At 44.8% G+C, this 19455-nt stretch overlaps 1 protein-coding gene across 2 annotated transcripts in view; it reads left to right on the top strand.

Annotated features, from left to right (window-relative positions):
• The first annotated feature begins 2293 nt into the window (after positions 1–2293).
• LOC122554652 (pappalysin-2-like) overlaps positions 2294–19455 on the top strand; it is a 404730-nt gene continuing 387568 nt past the window's right edge. For both annotated transcript variants that reach the window (XR_006313051.1, XM_043700014.1), the window contains exon 1: positions 2294–3069. Coding sequence is in view for 1 of the 2 variants with exons in the window: in XM_043700014.1 (XP_043555949.1) it covers positions 2544–3069 (526 nt within the window). In the remaining variant the exon portion in view is untranslated. The remainder of the gene's footprint in view (positions 3070–19455) is intronic.

Genomic DNA, 19455 nt, shown 5'->3' on the forward strand with positions numbered 1-19455 from the left:
AGGTGATTTGGATTGCTAATTTTTGGACACACACACACACACACACACCGGCAGACAACCCATTATAACAAAGGAACATAGTGAATAGAAGAAGACCATTGGCCCCTTGAGCTGCTGTGCTGGTACACTAGATCTCTGCTAGTCATCTACCTCAACGGCCATTTGTCCATCCTTCTCCCATGCAATCCTTCATATCTAGAAAGCTACCAATCATTGATTTGAACATGTTCACTGATGGAACCTCTGGCAGCAAAGAACTGCAAAAATTCACCACCCTCTGAATGAGTCACCATCGTCCTCCTCTCAGTCCTAACCCTGTTATTGTGAGGGTGTCTCCAGAACCCCGGGCCAGGTATTGCGTCTCCCTTGTCCCAGCTCTCTGACAGTTTTATTTCAGTGTTAATATTTCAGTGGGGTCACCTACTACTGCTGTGAACTCTCAAGTGCTGCAAGTTAAGTCCTGGTCGTCAGATCTCTTAAGTGCAATTTCTCAGAAGAAACGGGGAGCACTACCAATGTATTCAGTCCCCCTAGCTCAGCAAAGCTGTTAGCCGAAGGCCTCTGGGGTCTCATCGTCACTCCGGAGGTGCTTGGGAACCTGAATCCTGGGCCAATAAGTCAGCAGATCAGCAATTGCACTTGTTTTCATAACGGTTGTAGGAGCGATGTTGAATCTGGCTGCTGATTTATTTATTTCGCTCTCTCTCTCTCCCAGCCCCCAACCCCCTCCGAAGTTCAGTTTCTGAGGGCTTGAAGCAAAAAGCTACCACAGCCCCTCGGCTGGGAATGCTCACGTTCCCACGTTTGTTTGTCTATAACTCCGAAACCCTGAAGGCAGGAACACTGTCCAAGTTCAATCCGGGCCGCGTTACCGCCTCCCACTGCGGGCAGCTCGTACCCAGAAGGGGCCCCCCAGGCCACAGTACTGGCTGCCAATCCATTCTGCTCTGACCGCCAAAGATGTGCTCGCTGATGGGGGCTTCAACTCCCGTTTTAAAGGCGACTCGCTGCCCGGGAGAGGGCGCGACCTTTCAATTCACCCCCCTCCAGCCTCCCTGCCCCCCTCCCCCCCGCCTCCAAAAACACGCAATCCGGATGAATAACAAAACAATCTCTCTCTCTCTCACACACACACATATATATATTAAAACACAGTCGGCATTCGTTTTGAAAACAAACAAAAAAAGAGACAGTGCTTAAGTCAAAGCCAGGGAGGGAGGGATCCAGGAGGAATGATGATCTGGGGGAGACTCACACCTTATTGCAGGGGGCAAGGCAGGTGGGTATTATTTACTACAGCTCCGTTGGTTTGACCGGATCCAGTATCAGAGAATTGTGAACACATTCGTATACAAGTCACGGGGCGTCTGGTATTATTGTATCCGCGCTGGATACAATGTATCTAAATGTATCCATATTACAGCCCTGCAAATGTATCAATTTTATGTGTGTATTGTGTCAGCTGGTGTATCGAAGTATACATATGGTTGTATGAACAGTATTTGTGTGTGTATGTATTGATATTGGTGACCATATTCTGTAAGGGTGTAGCTATCGCTGTTTCTATTACCCCCCCCCCCTTCCGTTCTCTGTGGGTCGAGAGAATTGACTCGAAAGTTGAAAACGGTGCACGCAAAACTGCCGTGGAATTGTGCAGGGAGTGGGGGTCGCCCCACAAGCGCGCCCCGGGTTCAAAGAGGATGATGGTGTGGTGTGGTGTATGTATGAGGTTGGGGCACTTCCGACAACACATTTGACATCAGGAAGAATTTGCAAGTGTCACCCCGAGTGACCCGGGCCCCTTATAGGCAAACTTATCTGGGGAGGGTGTGTGTGAGGCGAGCTGTGTAATGCAAGGGAGGTCTGACAATCCAGGATTGTAGAGGGTGAGGTAGGGGTCTGTTTGTTTACATCTGCCACCCCCCCCCCCCTCCCCATTTCTGTTGCACCAAGTTGAATCTCAGTCTGTTGCTGTTTACCATCCGACCGGCATATCCCACCCTCCCCAGCCCTCACTTTTCCCTCGCGGATCACATGATGTTTTATAAAGAGATACAAACCCACCACCAGCTCCCCCTCCCCTCTCTTTTCTTTTTAAAGAAAATAACAAAACCTCACTGGAACAATGGAGGGTAGATGTGTAGAGATGCCAAGGAGATGTGTGCAGGGGTGGGGGGTGGGAGGGGGGATAGCCGCGTTCAGGGTGCAGAATGCAGAGAATTGGGAGGACAGGACACGGTATAAAAAGAGGGAACCTGCACTAGGGAGAGCAATACTAGAAGTGAGAGGGATAGCGAACAACAGGACCTGTTCACTGTTTGGCATTGCAAAGCCAGCAATGTGCACATTACTCAAACAGTGAGAGTTCTGTTCTCAAGGCAAGGGCGAGTTTAACATTAAAACTGCAATTTATTTTAAAGGACAATTGTTTTTTGCAAGTTTTATTTTTGAAAGTTTTAGCCGGTTGTCATTTACCTGGGGTGTTTTTGTTTTGCTTTTTGTTCTCCCCCCCCCCGTCCCCCGTCCCCCGAGGGGTGGTCGCCATGCCGTCCCTCACACTGCTACTTGTGCTCAGTACCTTAGTGGAGCTCTGGCCACTCTGCCCGGTCCGGGCCAGCCCGCACTGGCGCTACAAGCGAGCGCTGGTGTCCCGCGCGGAGAGGCGGCGGAGCGGCCCAGGGGAGGAGCGCTGCTGGACGGCGGAGCGAGGAGGCAGGAGCCCCCGGCGGCGGCGGCAGCAGCAGGAGCAGGAGCAGGAGGTGGTGCGAGCGGGAGACGGGCAGCGGGGAGCTCCGTGGAGCCCGTCCCCACCCTGGGCTCCGGATCACGGGCAGTCCCGGGGAGGAGGCGGCGCCGGGGATAGCAGCTCGACCCCGGGAGGCTGCAGCCGCGCTGCCCGGCGCTCCGGAGCGGCAGGATGTGAACCCCTGGCCGGCACCGTCCTCTACCTCTCCGGGGGCAAGGAGCGCCTGAAGCCGCGGCGAGAGGTCAGCATCCCCCGGGGACCATTCACCGCCGACATGTGGCTGAAGCCGGAGGGAGGTCAGAACAACCCGGCAGTAGTGGCAGGTAAGGACAGGGGGTAAACTTCCAACACAGCGCTTGGAACTAACCGCGCCCCCCCACCCCCTACACACACACACACAGCACCTTTATTTACTCATCCACAGGACTGCGGGAGGCGCCGACTGCGCCAGCAACTGTTCCTGCATCGCTTGTCTCTCATGACCAATCACTCAAGCGCAGGGCCACAAACATCACCTGTATCCAAACACACGGAGCTGTACCCTCTCGGTCACCTGTATCCAAACACACGGAGCTGTACTCTCTCGGTCACCTGTATCCAAACACACGGAGCTGTACCCTCTCGGTCACCTGTATCCAAACACACGGAGCTGTACCCTCTCGGTCACCTGTATCCAAACACACGGAGCTGTACTCCCTCGGTCACCTGTATCCAAACACACGGAGCTGTACCCTCTCGGTCACCTGTATCCAAACACACGGACCTGTACCCTCTCGGTCACTTGTGACCAAACACACGGAGCTGTACCCTCTCGGTCACCTGTATCCAAACACACGGAGCTGTACCCTCTCGGTCACCTGTATCCAAACACACGGAGCTGTACCCTGTCGGTCACCTGTGACCAAACACACGGACCTGGACCCTGTCGGTCACCTGTAACCAAACACACGGACCTGGACCCTGTCGGTCACCTGTAACCAAACACACGGACCTGTACCCTGTCGGTCACCTGTATCCAAACACACGGAGCTGTACCCTGTCGGTCACCTGTGACCAAACACACGGACCTGGACCCTGTCGGTCACCTGTAACCAAACACACGGACCTGTACCCTCTCGATCACCTGTAACCAAGCACACGGAGCTGTACCCTCTTGGTCACCTGTGACCAAACACACGGAGCTGTACCCTCTCGGTCACCTGTAACCAAACACACGGACCTGTAACCTCTCGGTCACCTGTAACCAAACACACGGAGCTGTACCCTCTCGGTCACCTGTAACCAAGCACACGGAGCTGTACCCTCTCGGTCACCTGTATCCAAGCACACGGAGCTGTACCCTCTCGGTCACCTGTGACCAAACACACGGAGCTGTACCCTCTCGGTCACCTGTGACCAAGCACACGGAGCTGTACCCTCTCGGTCACCTGTAACCAAGCACACGGAGCTGTACCCTCTCGGTCACCTGTAACCAAACACACGGAGCTGTACCCTCTCGGTCACCTGTGACCAAGCACACACAGCTGTCCCCTCTCTGTCACCTGTAACCAAACACACAGAGCTGTACCCTCTCGGTCACCTGTAACCAAGCACACGGAGCTGTACCCACTCGGTCACCTGTAACCAAACAGACGGAGCTGTACCCTCTCGGTCACCTGTGACCAAACACACGGAGCTGTACCCTCTCGGTCACCTGTAACCAAACACATGGACCTGTACCCTCTCAATCACCTGTAACCAAACACACGGACCTGTGCCCTCTCGGTTACCTGCATCCAAACACACGGACGGACCTGTACCCTCTCGGTCACCTGTATCCAAACACACGGACCTGTACCCTCTCGGTCACCTGTAACCAAGCACACGGAGCTGTACCCACTCGGTCACCTGTAACCAAACACATGGACCTATACCCTCTCAGTCACCTGTGACCAAACACACTGACCTGTACCCTCTCGGTCACCTGTATCCAAACACACGGACCTGTACCCTCTCGGCCACCTGTGACCAAGCACACGGACCTGTACCCTCTCGGTCACCTGTGACCAAGCACACGGACCTGTACCCTCTCGATCACCTGTATCCAAACACATGGATCTGTACCCTCTCGGTCACCTGTATCCAAACACATGGACCTGTGCTTTCTTGGTCTCCTGTGACCAAACACATGGGCTTGTACCCACTCGTTTGCCTGTAATCTGGCTTGTTCACCTGTACCCAAACACCTACACCCATATCCTCTCCACTGTCTGTAACCCTGCACCCAGATCTGTACCTTTTTTCTCACCTGCACCGAATACACTCTAGTACCAGCCTTGCCATTGGCACCAAGTACACATCGACATCTCTGCAATTATAACTGCACAGCTGAGCTGTCACAATACTTTATACCGAATATGCAGCAATACCTGTTTGTTTTGTGTCATTTGTATTAACATACAGGCATACCTTGAGCTCTTGTGCCATCTCTTGCACACTGCTTGTTCCATCCCTCTCATAAACCTGTGCCATCCCATTACTTGTTCCACACCTGTACCATGTGGCACAAGGATGAAAAATACTCCTACATTTGTACCATTTTAAACCCTCATATCAAATATTAGCAGCTGTACCTTTCCCAGTCATGTGTACCAAATTGGACCTGTAGCATCCCCTTAAAATGTATACATTTTGAAATGTAACATTGCAAATAGTTATCCCATGAACACATCAAGCCATGTACCATCTGTACTCTGTGTCCCAAGTATATACACTGATGCAGCTTTCTGCACGTCTGTCCATGTTTTGTCAAATTCTGTAAGGACTATGGGCAGCTCTCTCTATTTGAGAGAGGTAAGTAGTTACAGAATGATGAGCTGCATTCCACACTGTGTATTGCTGACCAGGAACCTGGTCCCCTCTTGCTGTTTGCATTTGATCTGTGGGAAAGGTTACACGATCCTTAATCTGAATGGCCTTGACATGGATACTCCCAAAGTGGCCACCAAGTCCCAGGATAGCTCTAGACCTAGATTTTCTCCCTCCGAGACAAGGGCCTATGAATTGGGAGTGGGCCATTCAGCCTGTTCTGCCATTCACTGACATCATTGCAAAACTGTATAACCTCAAATCCGCATTTCTACCTAACTGCCAAAAACATTTCAGCCCTTACCATATACCCTGTTAAGATTCCTCAGGATCTTGTATATTCCAGTTAAATTGTCTCTTGTTCTTCTAAATCCCTGTGGATTTAAGCCTATCTTGTCTGATGTTTCCACTTTCCCTACAACTGTCTCACTCCAGACATCAGTATAATTAAGCATTCTCCGAACTGCCTCCTGCCTTTAATAAGGTAACCAATAGTGTGCACAATGTTCCGGATGTGGCCTCATCAGTGCCCTGTGTAACTAAAATATAATCTCACTATTTTTATATTTAATTTCCTTTGTGATGAATTCAATTTTATTCGCTTTCCTAATTCTTTGCTCGACCCGCACACTAACCTTCTTTGATTTGTGGAAAAGTGCAAATAGTTCCTTCTGCATCTCAGTTCTACAATCTCTCATTACTTAGATAAAATATCTCTTATTAGCTTTTCCTGCTAAAACAATCTCTCATCTTCCCACATTATACTTCATTCTTCACATTTTTGCCCACTCACTTGACATAAATGTTTTTGTTGTTTTTTTTTTGTCCTTTTCACAACTTACTTTGCTACTTTTCAGCACATTTTAGCTACAGCACCTTCTGTCCCTTCACCTAAGTAATTTATGTAAGTTGTAGACGGTTGATGCACCGAAGCTGTTGTTATGGCTTGACATCCTGAAAAAGGCCTATTTGAACCTACTCTCTGCTACCTGCTAGCCAGCCGTTCTTCTATCGATGCCAAAATAGTACCCTGACCCCATGAGCTTTTAATTTCTGCAATAATCTTTGTGGCACCTGATCAAATATCTTCCGCAAATCTATATTGAAAAAAAATCCACCTATTCTGCTTTATCCACAGCACATGCTACCTCTTCAAAGAGCTCCATTAGATTGGTTAAACATGATTTCCCTTTTGCAAAGCCATGTTGACTCTGCCGGATTACCATGAACTTATCCGATTCCCCTGCCAGAACATCTTTAATAATAACTTCTAATATTTTCCCTGTGATCGATATCTGTACTTTCCCGCTTTCTGTCTCCCTTCCCTTAAAGGGGTTACATTCACTCTCTCCTAATCTAATGGGATGTCTCTGAATCCAGGAAGTTTTTGAAAATTAAAACTATCTCGCCAGTGACTTAAAACCTGGCAATGAAATCCTTCAGGACCTGGGCACTTATCAACCTGTGGCTCAAACAATTTGCTTATGCCAGTTCCCCAGTAATTGTACTTTTCTTCAAAAATTAGGAGACAACAGATGAATTCAACAGGTATTTTGCATCAGTCTTCACTACAGACGATATAAATGACATTCTGGAAGCCGCGTCAAATCAGGACATGAAAGGAAGAAAGGAACTGAATTTATTAATTGTCCAATCTCTCTTTCTTTAAGACCAATGCTCACTTTGTTACATTTTTTCACTTTAACTATTGATCAAAACTCTTCCTATCTGTTTTCATATTTCTTGCTGGATTTCTTTCATATTTAATTTTTCCCTCCTTAATTATCTTTTGGTTGTTCTTCATTTTTTTTTTTCTTTTTATATTCTGCCACCCGCCTTTACACAACTATATAATTTTTTTGTTTATTCACTCATGGGATATGGGTGTTGCTGGCTGGCCCAGCATTTATTGCCCATGTCCAGTTGTCCTTGAGAAGCTGGTAGCGAGCTGCCTCCTTGAACCACTGCAGTCTGTGTTGTAAATTGACCCACAATGCCATTAAGGAGGGAATTCTAGAATTTTGACCCAGGACCTCCATTAGTTTGAACCTATCCTTAACAAATTTCTAAACAATCACAGATAGTAGATGTTTGTTGAAATGCATCTATACTCTGAATTCTGACACATTCCTCCCCCCACAAATATCTGTAACTGCATCACCACTAATCTATCCTGTTACTTAATTTGCTAATTTGCTTTAGCCACCTCTGCTTTAATTTCCTTTAATTAAATTTCAAATACTGTTCTCCTCACCCTCACTCCGAATGTAAAATTCTATCGTACTGTGGTCACTCCTGCAAGGGACACCTTCACTATCAGATTATTAATCAATCCTGTGTCTCTGTACAATACCAGTTTTAGGACAGCGCACTCTCTGATCAGCTCTAGAATGTGCTACTGTACGAAACTATCTGAGAACATTCGTAGAATCCTTGTCTATATTACTTTGCCCTTCTGATTCTTCTAGCCCATGTGCAGATTAAAATAAGACCATAAGACATAGGAGTAGAAATTAGGCCATTCAGCCCATCGAGTCTGCTCCACCATTCAATCATGGTTGATAAGTTTCTCAAACCCATTCTCCGGTTTTCTTCCTGTAACCCTTGATCCTCTTGATACTCAAGAACCTGTCTATGTCCATCTTAAATATATTCAGTGACCTAGCCTCCACAGCTTTCTGTGGCAATGAATTCCATAGATTCACCACTCTCTGGCTGAAGAAGTTTCTCCTTATCTCCGTTCTAAAAAGTCTTCCCATTACTTTTTGGCTGTGCCTGCGGGTCCTAGTTTCTCCTACCAATGAAAACATCTTCCCAACATCTTCTCTGTCCAGGCCATTCAGTATTCTGTATGTTTCAACTATATCCCCCCACATCCTTCTAAAACATTGTGTATAGATCCGGTGTCCTGAAACATTTCTCATATGTTAAGCTTTTCATTCCTGGGTCCATCTTGTGAACCTGGTCTGAACACACTCCAGGGCCAATACATCCTTCCTGAGATATGGGGCCTAAAATTATGCACAATACTTCAGATGTGGACTGACCAGAGCCTTGGAGCCTCAGAAGTACATCCTTGCTTTTATATTCAATTCCTCTCAAAATAAATGCCATCATTTGCATTTGCATTTGCCTTCCTAACTACTGACTCAACCTGCAAGTTTACCTTGAGAGCATCCTGGACTAGAACTCCCAAGTCTCTTTGCACTTCAGACTTCTTAATTTCCTCCCCATTTAGAAAACAGTCCATGCCTCTATTCTTCCTACCAAAGTGCATGACCTCACACTTTCCCACATTGTACTCCATCTGCCACTTCTTTGCCCACTCTCCTAACCTGTCCAAATCCTTCTGCAGCCTCCCTAAATCCTCAATGCTACCTGTTCCTCTACCTATCTTTGTATTGTCTGCAAATTTAGCTAGAATGCCCTCAGTTCCTTCATCTAGATTGTTAATGTATAAAGTGAAAAGCTGTGTTTCCAACCCTGAGCCTTGCAGGATGTCACTTGTCACCGGCTACCATCTGCGAAGGACCCTTTTATCCCCACTCTCTGCTTTCCACCAGACAGCCAATCTTCTATCCATGCTAGCACCTTGCCTCTGACACCATGGGCTCTTATCTTGCTCAGTAGCCTCCTGTGTGGCACTTTGTCAAGAGCCTTCTTTAAGTCCATCTTCTCCTTGGTCTAACTTGCTCAATACTTCCTCAAATAATTCTAGTGGATGTGTCAGGCATGATGTCTCCTTGATGAAACCATACTGACTTTGCCCTGTTTTACCATACATTTCCAGTATTCAGAAATCTCATTCTTCACAATGGATTCCAGGATCTTAACCGCAACCGAGGTTAGGCTAATCGGTCTGTAATTTTCCATCTCCTTTTATAAACAGGCGTGTCAATTTAGCGAGTCTTCCAGTCCTCTGGGACCCTCCCTGATTCTTGTGATTCCTGAAGAATCACCACTAACGCCTCCACTGTCCCCTCAGCTATCTCTCTTAGAACTCGAGGGAATAGTCCATCTGGTCCGGATGCTTTATCCACATTCAGGCCATTCAGTTTATCTAGCATGATTATCTCTGTCTTTCTGACAAGCTGTCATTATTTCTGCATTTATATTCCATCCCACCATCTGGTTACTTTTAGGGGACCAGTGCACTACTTCCACAGGTGATGTCTTGCCTTCATCAGTTCTTGTTTTTAGCAAAATAATTTTTGTATCTTGATTTCCTGAACTTGGATCATCCCTTTCTATTTTGTAATACCATAATTACTTAACAGAGCCACACCTCCATTTTTTCCCTGCTTTTTTTTGTCATTCCTAAATGTCTTGTACTCTTCAAGATGCAAGTTCAAATCAATATTGTCCTGCAGCCATTTCTCTGTAATGACTGTCAGTTCATGCATTTTGCATTTAACATGCATGCATTCAAAACAAGAACCTTGTGGTTTTATACTTTCTTTTTGTAAATTTCTAATTTTATTTGTTGGTCACTTTTAGATTTGTACTTTTTAATTCCTTCTCTCACTGTCTATCATTTCCCATCTTAATACCTTTCTCACCGGCCTTGAATCTACATTGAATTGCAGCACCTTGCCTCCATTATTCAGATTATAATTCTCTCTTCTCCCCTACTGATGTGGTTGGCAAAAACATCAACCCCAACCTGGTTCAGGTTCGCTGTCCCATTGCTACAGAATTCACTTTCCCAAGCACTGGTTGTCTGCTCAATGAACTGGAACCCACGTCTCCTATACCAGTATATTGATCCACATGTATACCCTTGAGTTTCCTATCCTGGTCTCTCATACAACATACCTTACAAGAATGCCACTTCCTTCATTGTACCAATCACACATCTACACTTTTACTGTCACAATCACGGGTACCAGAAGGTACACCCACATCCGTAAATCACAATACCTTGCGCCAAATCTAGCTAAACCTGAACAAACCATGCACACCTCCTCCAAGTGTGCATATGCCCACCACCTTACCAAACCTGTATCCACACCTTTTATCATTGGCCTCACTTGTATCGAGCAGCACTATCCTTGCGCCAGCACACTCTCACTTTGCCAAGTGCTGTCAAATTTAACAGAGCAGCTTTATAGGTCTAACTGCTTTGAAAAGTTAATTTTCTCGGCTCGAGTGCTGGCATTCCTAACCCAGTGTGAAAGTGAGTTTGTTGCAGTATAAAATTTGACACCTGAGCATTTCAGTCTGCTTTACAGAACTTTTGTACCTCTCTAATAGCAAATATTTCCTATCCTCTGACCAGTCCCCTTTTAATTAATATGATAAAACTTCTAATTAATATAAAGGTTTTTCACAAATATTTTGATTACTTTCACCTTATCACTGCTATCATTTCTCCGTTGATTAGAGCAACCTCTTCTTTTATCCTGGAGTCTCTTAAGAATCGAGGGAGAAATTACACGAGAGTGGATATGAGTGTGAATTCTAAAACATTTACATACAGACTTCTCTGATTAGATGCTGCAGTCAGAACTTCTAATTTACAAGTAATTGGGCAAAAAAAACTCTTGCATCAGTTTAGTACTACTTGACTTTGATATTTCTGTTCCTAATTAGGATAATCCCATCTCTGTAATCTTCATTCCCTGATTTTTGTTCTGCTTGCTCTATCAGTTGAGAATTACATCTTGCCTCTGTGTACCTGCAGTGTGGGAACAGAAAACTTTGCAGAGTGTCCTGCCTCCTCCCTAACTAATGGCATTGAGTGGTATAGTCTGTGGTTGAGTTTACTGGCACTTGCTGCCTCGGCTCTCGAGTGAAGGTTGGCCACTTGGCAGGAGATCCTGGATGTCTCTTGGCACCCATGGAAGTGTATCCCAGCCAGAGTCAGCACCGTTGTGAAAGGAGGCGGGAATATTAAGGGTGAGAAAGGGGTGAACTGAGGCCAATTTGTACATCTCCAAAGCACAGCCACTGAGTCTTTCATGTATTGATTTGTGCTGAATGTAAATGGGGAACTCTTGAATAAGCACAGTCATTTTGATCAAAAAGCAATTGCTCTTCAGCACTTTGAAACTTGCAATTTGAAACTTGTCCTCGGATTACCTCCATTGAACTGATTATTCGATGTCTGACTTAGTGGAGATCAGAGTCGAGAGGGTGGTGCTGGAAAAGCGCAGCGGGTCAGGCAGCATCTGAGGAGCAGGAGAATCGACGTTTCGGGCATTAGCCCTTCCTGATGAAGGGCTATTGCCCGAAACATCGTCTCGCCTGCTCCTCTGATGCTGCCTGACTCGCTGCAGTTTTCCAGCACCATCCTCGTGACTCTGATCTCCAGTATCTGCAGTCCTCACTGACTCCCCACTGGAGAACATCCTTTTCATGTGCCTGCATCTTTAAGAATTGGAATAAACCAGTTGGGATTCAGAAAGCCTGTAATTACTGAAATAACCCCCCAGAAGCCGTTATCCCATCACCACGTCACCCTTTATTTACGCGTGCATAGTACTTGACACTGGTCCGCTTCGTCAGAGTCAGCCAACTGAACCTCTGACCCTCCTGTATATCTGTCAGCCAGGGCTCCCTGTTTGAACCACGTTAACAGCTCCAATGAGCGAACTCATATTCTGAGTTCACCTGGGTTTGTTACAATCACTACAGCCACATACCATCCATCTATATAAGTAGACGCAAATTTCCTGCATGTCTGTAAGTACCTCTTGTGCATTCTCTCTCTCTCTCAAGAGTTACATTCTCTTCACTAGTTTAATTTGTGCTCTAATTTTCAAACTGAACCTTGCAGACAAATGCAACACAACTGAGTGCAGTCCCATTTTGACCATCAAATATCTATGTGGGTACAGGGTGCCCAGTGATGCTGGTGAGGCTTCCTCTTCTTCTTCTGGACTGCACTGACTGGGTAATATTCCTTATATCCTTCTTCAGGAGTACATTTCAGTTTAATTACTTTTTCAGATCCTGTGTTCGTCCTAATTTTTTTTTTGTGCTGTTTCCGTTTGTGATTCCTGTGCTTCTCCAGTTCAGACCTCGCAGAATCTTCAGTGCGGAAGCGGGCCATTCAGCCCATCAAGTCCATGCCAGCCCTCTGAAGAACATCCCACCCAGACCCACCTCTGTAACCCTACATTTTGCACAGCCAACCTACCTAACCTGCCCATATCTGGACACCATGGGCAATTTAGCACAGCTAATCCACTGAACCTGTACATCCTTGGGCTGTGAGGTGAAACCAGAGGACCCAGAGGAAATCCACGCAGACACTGAGAGCATGTGCAAACTCTGTGCAGACAGTTGCCCGAGGCTGGAATCGAACCTGGGTCTCTAGTGCTATATGGCAGCAGTGCGAATCACTGAGCCACCATACTGTTCCTCTTGCACTTGCCCTGTTGTTATTGGTTTAACATTGGCAGCTATAGGATGTGCAGTTCTCACCACAACCCACCTTGCTGTACCAGGCTGACCGTGTTTTTGCTCTCCATGGGATGGAGTTACTGCCACCACCCTCTGTTAGGACAGGGATCCATAGGGCTCACTTGATCTGTGAGGTGGAGGAAGACCATTTTCTAGTCTATTAGAAAAAGGCTGTTTTCTTGAAACAAGATGTTGTTTACTGCATGTTAGTAACTAAGTGCAAGTTCTACCAATGTGATTGACATTGTTCTAGAGGAGCATCTGAATGGCTGATTCAGGAGAGTAATCTGTTCTCCTGCCAAGTCTGTATGATGTCATCATACTGCATGATATTTAAGGCACTCCTCAGTATTACCCTTTTTAAAGATTCTCACATCCTTGTGTAACATTATGCCCCCCGCCAAGGTTATTTTTTTCTGTCGTTAATATTATAACTATGCTCCCTGCCTGCCTGTCAAACCCGCAGGTCTCTTACTTTGCAATTTCAGGCTGTATGGTTTCTGTCAGAACACATTCTCTTTAAAGAAAACAAAAAAATACTTAATCGTAGCGGGTCAGGTAGCATCCATCGAGAGAGAGCAAGCCAGTGGATCCAAAGAAAGGGAATTCATGGACTGCTAACAGGATGGCTTTTTGGAACAGCTTGTGATGGAGCCACAAGGGACCAGTCTATTCTGGACTTAGTGCTATGTAACGAGCTAGACTTTTTCAAGGATCTTGAAGTCAGGGAACACTTAGGAGGCAGCGATCATAATATGGTAGAGTTCAGTCTGCAGTTTGAAAGAGAGAAGGCAAAATCAGATGTAATGGTGTCACAGTTAAATAAAGGTAATTACAGGGGCATGAGAGAGGAAGTGGCGAAAATTGATTGGAAGCAGAGCCTAATGGGGAAGACAGTAGAGCAACAATAGCAGGAGTTTCTGAGTGTAATTGAGGACACAGTACAGAGGTTCATCCCAATGAAAAGAAAGATTAACCGGGGTGGGGAGTGATTAGACAACCATGGCTGATGAAGGAATTCAGGAAATATATCACACAAAAAGAGAGAGACTATAAAGAGCACTGGAAAATCAGAAGATTGAGAAGACTACAAAAACAAACAGAGGATAAGGAAGGAGCGAATCAAATATGAAGGTGAGCTAGCCAGTAATATTAGAAATGATAGTAAAAATTTCTTTCAATACATAAGAAACAAACAAGAGGCAAAAGTACAGATTGGGCTGCTCCAAATTGATGCAGGAAGGCTAGTGCTGGGAGATAAGGAAATAGCTGAAGAACTTAATAAATACTTTGTGACAGTAAGGAGAGTCAGGGGGCAGATGTGAGTATGATGGCCATTACAAAGGAAAAAGTACTTGGAAAGCTGAAAGGTCTAAAAATTGATAAATCTCCCGGCCTGGATGGGCTATATCCTAGAGTTCTGAGGGAGGTGGCTGAGGAAATAGTGGATGCATTGGTTGAAATCTTTCAAAACTCACTGGAGTCAGGGAAAGTCCCAGATGATTGAAAAATCACTGTTGTAACCCCCTTGTTCAAGAAAGGATTGAAACAAAAGATGGAAAATTTTAGGCCGATTAGCCTAACCTCAGTTGTAGGTTAAGGATGAGATTTCTAAATTCTTGGAAGTGCAGGGTTGGATTAGAACAAGTCAGCATGGGGAGGGGAGTTAGTAAGGGGAGGTCGTGCCTGACAAATCTGTTAGAATTTTTTGAAGGTGTAACAAGTTGGTTAGACCAGAGAAAGTCAGTGGAGGTTTATCTACCTAGACTTCCAAAAGGCCTTTGATAAGGTGCCTCACGGGAGGCTGCTGAGCAAGGTGCGGGCCCATGGTGTTCGAGGTGAGCTACTGGCATGGATTGAGGGTTGGCTGTCTGACAGAAGGCAGAGAGTTGGGATAAAAGGTTCGTTTTCGGAATGGCAGCCGGTGACAAGTGGGGTCCCGCAGGGTTCAGTGTTGGGGCCGCAGCTGTTCCCTTTATATATAAATGATCTGGATGAAGGGACGAGAGGCATTCTGGTGAAGTTTGCCGATATTACGAAGTTAGATGGACAGGCAGGTAGTACTGAGGAGGTGGGGAGGCTGCAGAAAGATTTAGACAGTTTAGAAGAATGATCCAAGAAATGGCTGATGAAATTCAATGTGAGCAAATGCGAGGTCTTGCACTTTGGAAAAAAGAACACAGGCATGGACTATTTTATAAATGGTGAGAATATTCATAAAGCCAAAGTACAAAGGGATCTGGGAGTGCTCGTACAGGATTCTCTAAAGGTTGACTTGCAAGTTGAGTCCGTGATTAAGAAAGTAAATGTAATGTTATTTATTTCAAAAGGGTTGGAATGTAAAAGCAGTGAGGTGCTACTAAAGCTCTGGTTAGGCCCCATTTGGACTACTGTGTCCAGTTTTGGGTCCCACACCTCAGGAAGGACATACTGGCACTGGAGTGTGTCCAGCGGAGATTCACACGGATGATCCATGGAATGGTAGGCTTAACACACGATAAACGGCTGATGATCCTGGGATTGTATTCATTAGAGTTCAGAAGGTTGAGGGGAGATCCAATAGAAACTTACAAGATAATGCATGACTTAGAAAGGGTGGATGCTGGGAAGCTGTTTCCATCAAGCGGGGATACTAAGACTCGTGGGCACAACCTTAGAATTACAGGGGGTCAATTTAGACGTTTCTTCAGCCAGAGAGTGGTGGGCCTGTGGGATTCACTGCCACAGAGCGCAGTGGAGGCTGGGATGTAAATGTCTTCAAGGTGCAGATTGATAAATTCTTAATCTCGCAAGGAATTAAGGGATACGGGGTGAGTGTGGGTAAGTGGCGTTGAAATGCCCATCAGCCATGATTGAATGGCAGGGTGGACTCAATGGGCCGAATGGCCTTCCTTCCACTCCTATTTCTTAAGGTCTTAATATTTGGAGTTTAGATGCTTTGCTCTGAAGAGTTATTGAGACAAGAAACATTAGCTTGCTCTCTTTCCATTGATGCTGTCTGACACACTGTGATTCCCAGCATGTTTTGTTTTCAATATAGATTCCAGCATCTGCAGTTATTCGTTTCTATGTTGTCTTTAAACATAGAAGATCAGTAGATCTTTAGTTTGAAGATTATTGACTTCTGATACTCTTCCTGACGGGGTTAGGTGAACTTGGGACTTCAAAATCACCTCTGCATCTGACATCAAACTTAAGTCCATCATAAATGTTCGATAGTCAAGCTGTTTTGTACTTTTGAGATACCTCAGTTGAAGATACAATGAGGTCACATGGTGTATGTAACTTACTAGCTAATTGGATAACTTACTAGCTAATTGGTTGCACATATTTTGATTTCAAACCTTGCTGATTCTTACGGTTTGAACTCTCTGTCTCTCCAGTTTTGAGAGCAGTGGAAAGCAATTCTGCCAGTCTAGCATAGTCACATTTGTTAATTCTTGCTTACAGTATGAAACAAATTTCTTGTGCCAACAAGGCTAATCCAAATAATTTCTGTATTTTGCTTGGGTTCCCTGAGTCTAAGGAACTCTATGAAATCCTGTACTGTTTGTTCCTGGGCTAGTTCTTCTCACTTTACCTAGTTTAATTCTTTGAGGCTATGGCACTCGCTCATGCTGGAGTGAGAATTCTTGACTGAATTATGTATATTTTCTCAACTACCTGATGCCCCTTGTGTTGGAGAGGTGCTTGGTGCATAGAACTTCATAAAATATGAAGTTCTATATCCCCTGGACTGTCATTGTACTGTTGCCAGCTGCAGACAATGTGTTTTCAACCATTCTTCACCATCAGATAACGTAGTGACACCTGTCCCATGTATCAAGTTTGAAATTAGTGAGATCTCTATTGATGTAGCCTTTTAGCAAGGGGACATTTATATTTAGATCATGAACTTTTCCTAAAATCTGGAATTTTGTCTTCTATTGTTGACTGTTTTACCTCACTAATCTCTTATTGTGAGTAGGTATTTGACTACTTGCTTTTCTGTGACTGTATTTGACTTGAGTTCCTTTCAGAAAATGTGCCAACTGTTACAGATGCTTTTTTAAGAGCTGGAGACTGTGAGATTTCTTTGCTCTCCAACACTGAAGAGGATCTTTAGTATCTCTGGTGTCTGTTCTACTTCCTGTACTGGTTTCTTACATGTCTGTTGTGGTTTTGTACCTTTTTAAGAGCTGAATAGATCGTTTAAGATTGAGTGCTGCTTCTGGATTTAGGCTTCACTCAGCATCTAAATGGCCTTTGTTTGAGTCAAATCTTCTTGTGACTGCAGGACATTTGATAAAGAACCATCAACAATTCCAACAATATTTTTGTCTCTTATCAACTGACTTTAAACCATGAGTTTTCCACTAATCTGCAACCAATATTTATTAACTTGTCTATAGATTTCCCTGGATGCTTCAATTTTCTGTTAAAGTTCTTGAAAAGGCAAGATTTGTTAGTTCTGAGATTAAAATAATTGTGCAAGGCTTTCAGCACCTATTCAAATTTCTGATGTTTCATTTACCCCTTGGTGATTGATAATGACATCTGCTGTACTCCTAATTGTGTACATGAGTGTCGTTACTTGTTAAGCTGTTTAGAAGGTTGGTAATTTTCTCAGGATGCCCAGTTTTGAGTTCCATTGGGCCCATCTTTGAAATTATGTCTTCCTGGGTAGTGAAGAATGTGATGGTATGTTTGCCTTTATTACAGCTATACAGGACATTGGTGAAGCTGCTTTTGAAATAGTGTGCAATTCTGGCCTGCCTCCTGGAGAAAAGATGTGAAACTTGAAAGGATTCAGGAAAGATTTACAAGGATGTTGCCAGGGTTGGAGGGTTTGAGTTATAGGAAGAGGCTGAATGACTGGGCTATTTTCCCTGGAGCATTGGAGGCTGAGGGTGATCTTCTAGTGGTTTATGAAATCATGAGGGAATGGATAGGATGAATAGTCAAGGTCTTTTTTCCTGGGGTGGGAGAGTCTAAACCTAGAGAACATGGGTTTAAGAGGGGAAAGATTTAAAAGGGACCTAAGGGGCAACATTTTCATGCAGAGGGTGCTGCCAAATGGGACTAGATGAATTTACGGTATCTGGTTGGAATGGACAAGTTGGACCAAAGGGTCTGTTTCCATGCTGTACACCCCTGACTGTCTGGTAATTCTATTTCTGATGCCATACTATTCCAATGTGATTGTTTTATTTATCTTGCTGAGATGCTTTTAGTTGCTCAGTAATAGCTGTGTCACTATCTCTGCCACTATTGGAATTATTTCCTGCTTTACTTGTGGTCAAAATGGGGGATTATTATCTTCTGCAGCTAAAATGAAGGATTCCTCCCCTACACTAGTCAAGTGGAGCATTCCTTATTTGTTGTTGCTTCTCTAGATGAATCCCACCATTTGCAGGATTCCCATTATCCCTCTGCCTGCTGATTTGCTCACGGAATTTATACATCCAGCTTTCTCAGCTTGTAATTAAGCTCCTCCTTTCCTTAAAACAGTTTTCCCCTGCCCACCGGGAATCTCTACATTATTTGCAGAGCCTTGCCTGTCCAGTTGCTCTCCAGCCTTGTTGAATCTTGTCACTTGGGTTTCTGTAGGGTTCTTGAATGTTCAACTCTTTCTGCTGCTGAGTCCCTAACAATGTTTGAAGGAATGCTCAGATCCTCGCTGCTGAACACATGTTGCATAAGGTTGCACCATTGGTTCACCGTGCAGTAGATTTAGTGGCAGCAATCTACAGGGCCTCCCTGTTCTGGCTTGGCAGAGGAACCCCACAGGCTAGTCTATCGAGAAGAGGCTCGTGCCTTAAACAGAATTGATTTTTTGTATGTACCAGTGTCACTGGCATCATGGTCATTACCACATAGTGCTATGACCCCATGAGGTTATTATTGGACAAGTCAGATCCTACAATAATATCTGGCTTGATGGATCATTTTTTGATTTTTATTTTATTTAATGAGGTGATCTTTTTTAATTGAAATACAAGCATGCAGTGCTGCAGATCTTGTTTAAACAATAAAGCAGAAGTTTGTTATGTAAAACAAAATAGCATAAACTAATCAATTTATGCATAGCACAATTTGACAAATTTTGAAATAATACAATACAAAACTCAATCTACCAACAGTTTCCTGTTACAGTACCCCAATGGCAGAGACAATTACCTTCTCCAAACCATTTATAGGTTTGACTTGAGAGTTTGATCGCCTCTTCTTTGAGTACTCATACAACTGGGCCTAGACTTTCTTGGCTTCAAATAACCCTTTCAGGGTTCTGACCAAGCAATTCTGGGCTACAACTTTCAAACTACTCCCTTCCACTGAGGTAAGCTAACTTTTCTGAACAACTGCCTGCTCCAAGAGAACATTTTGCACATAAACCTCAACCAGGATTTGTATAAACTGCCACTCAAATCTTTCTAAGCAATAGGGGTTTCACATAAACAAAAATATCAACTCGA

This window comes from Chiloscyllium plagiosum, chromosome 11 (assembly GCF_004010195.1).
Source record: "Chiloscyllium plagiosum isolate BGI_BamShark_2017 chromosome 11, ASM401019v2, whole genome shotgun sequence".
Lineage (NCBI taxonomy): Eukaryota > Metazoa > Chordata > Chondrichthyes > Orectolobiformes > Hemiscylliidae > Chiloscyllium > Chiloscyllium plagiosum.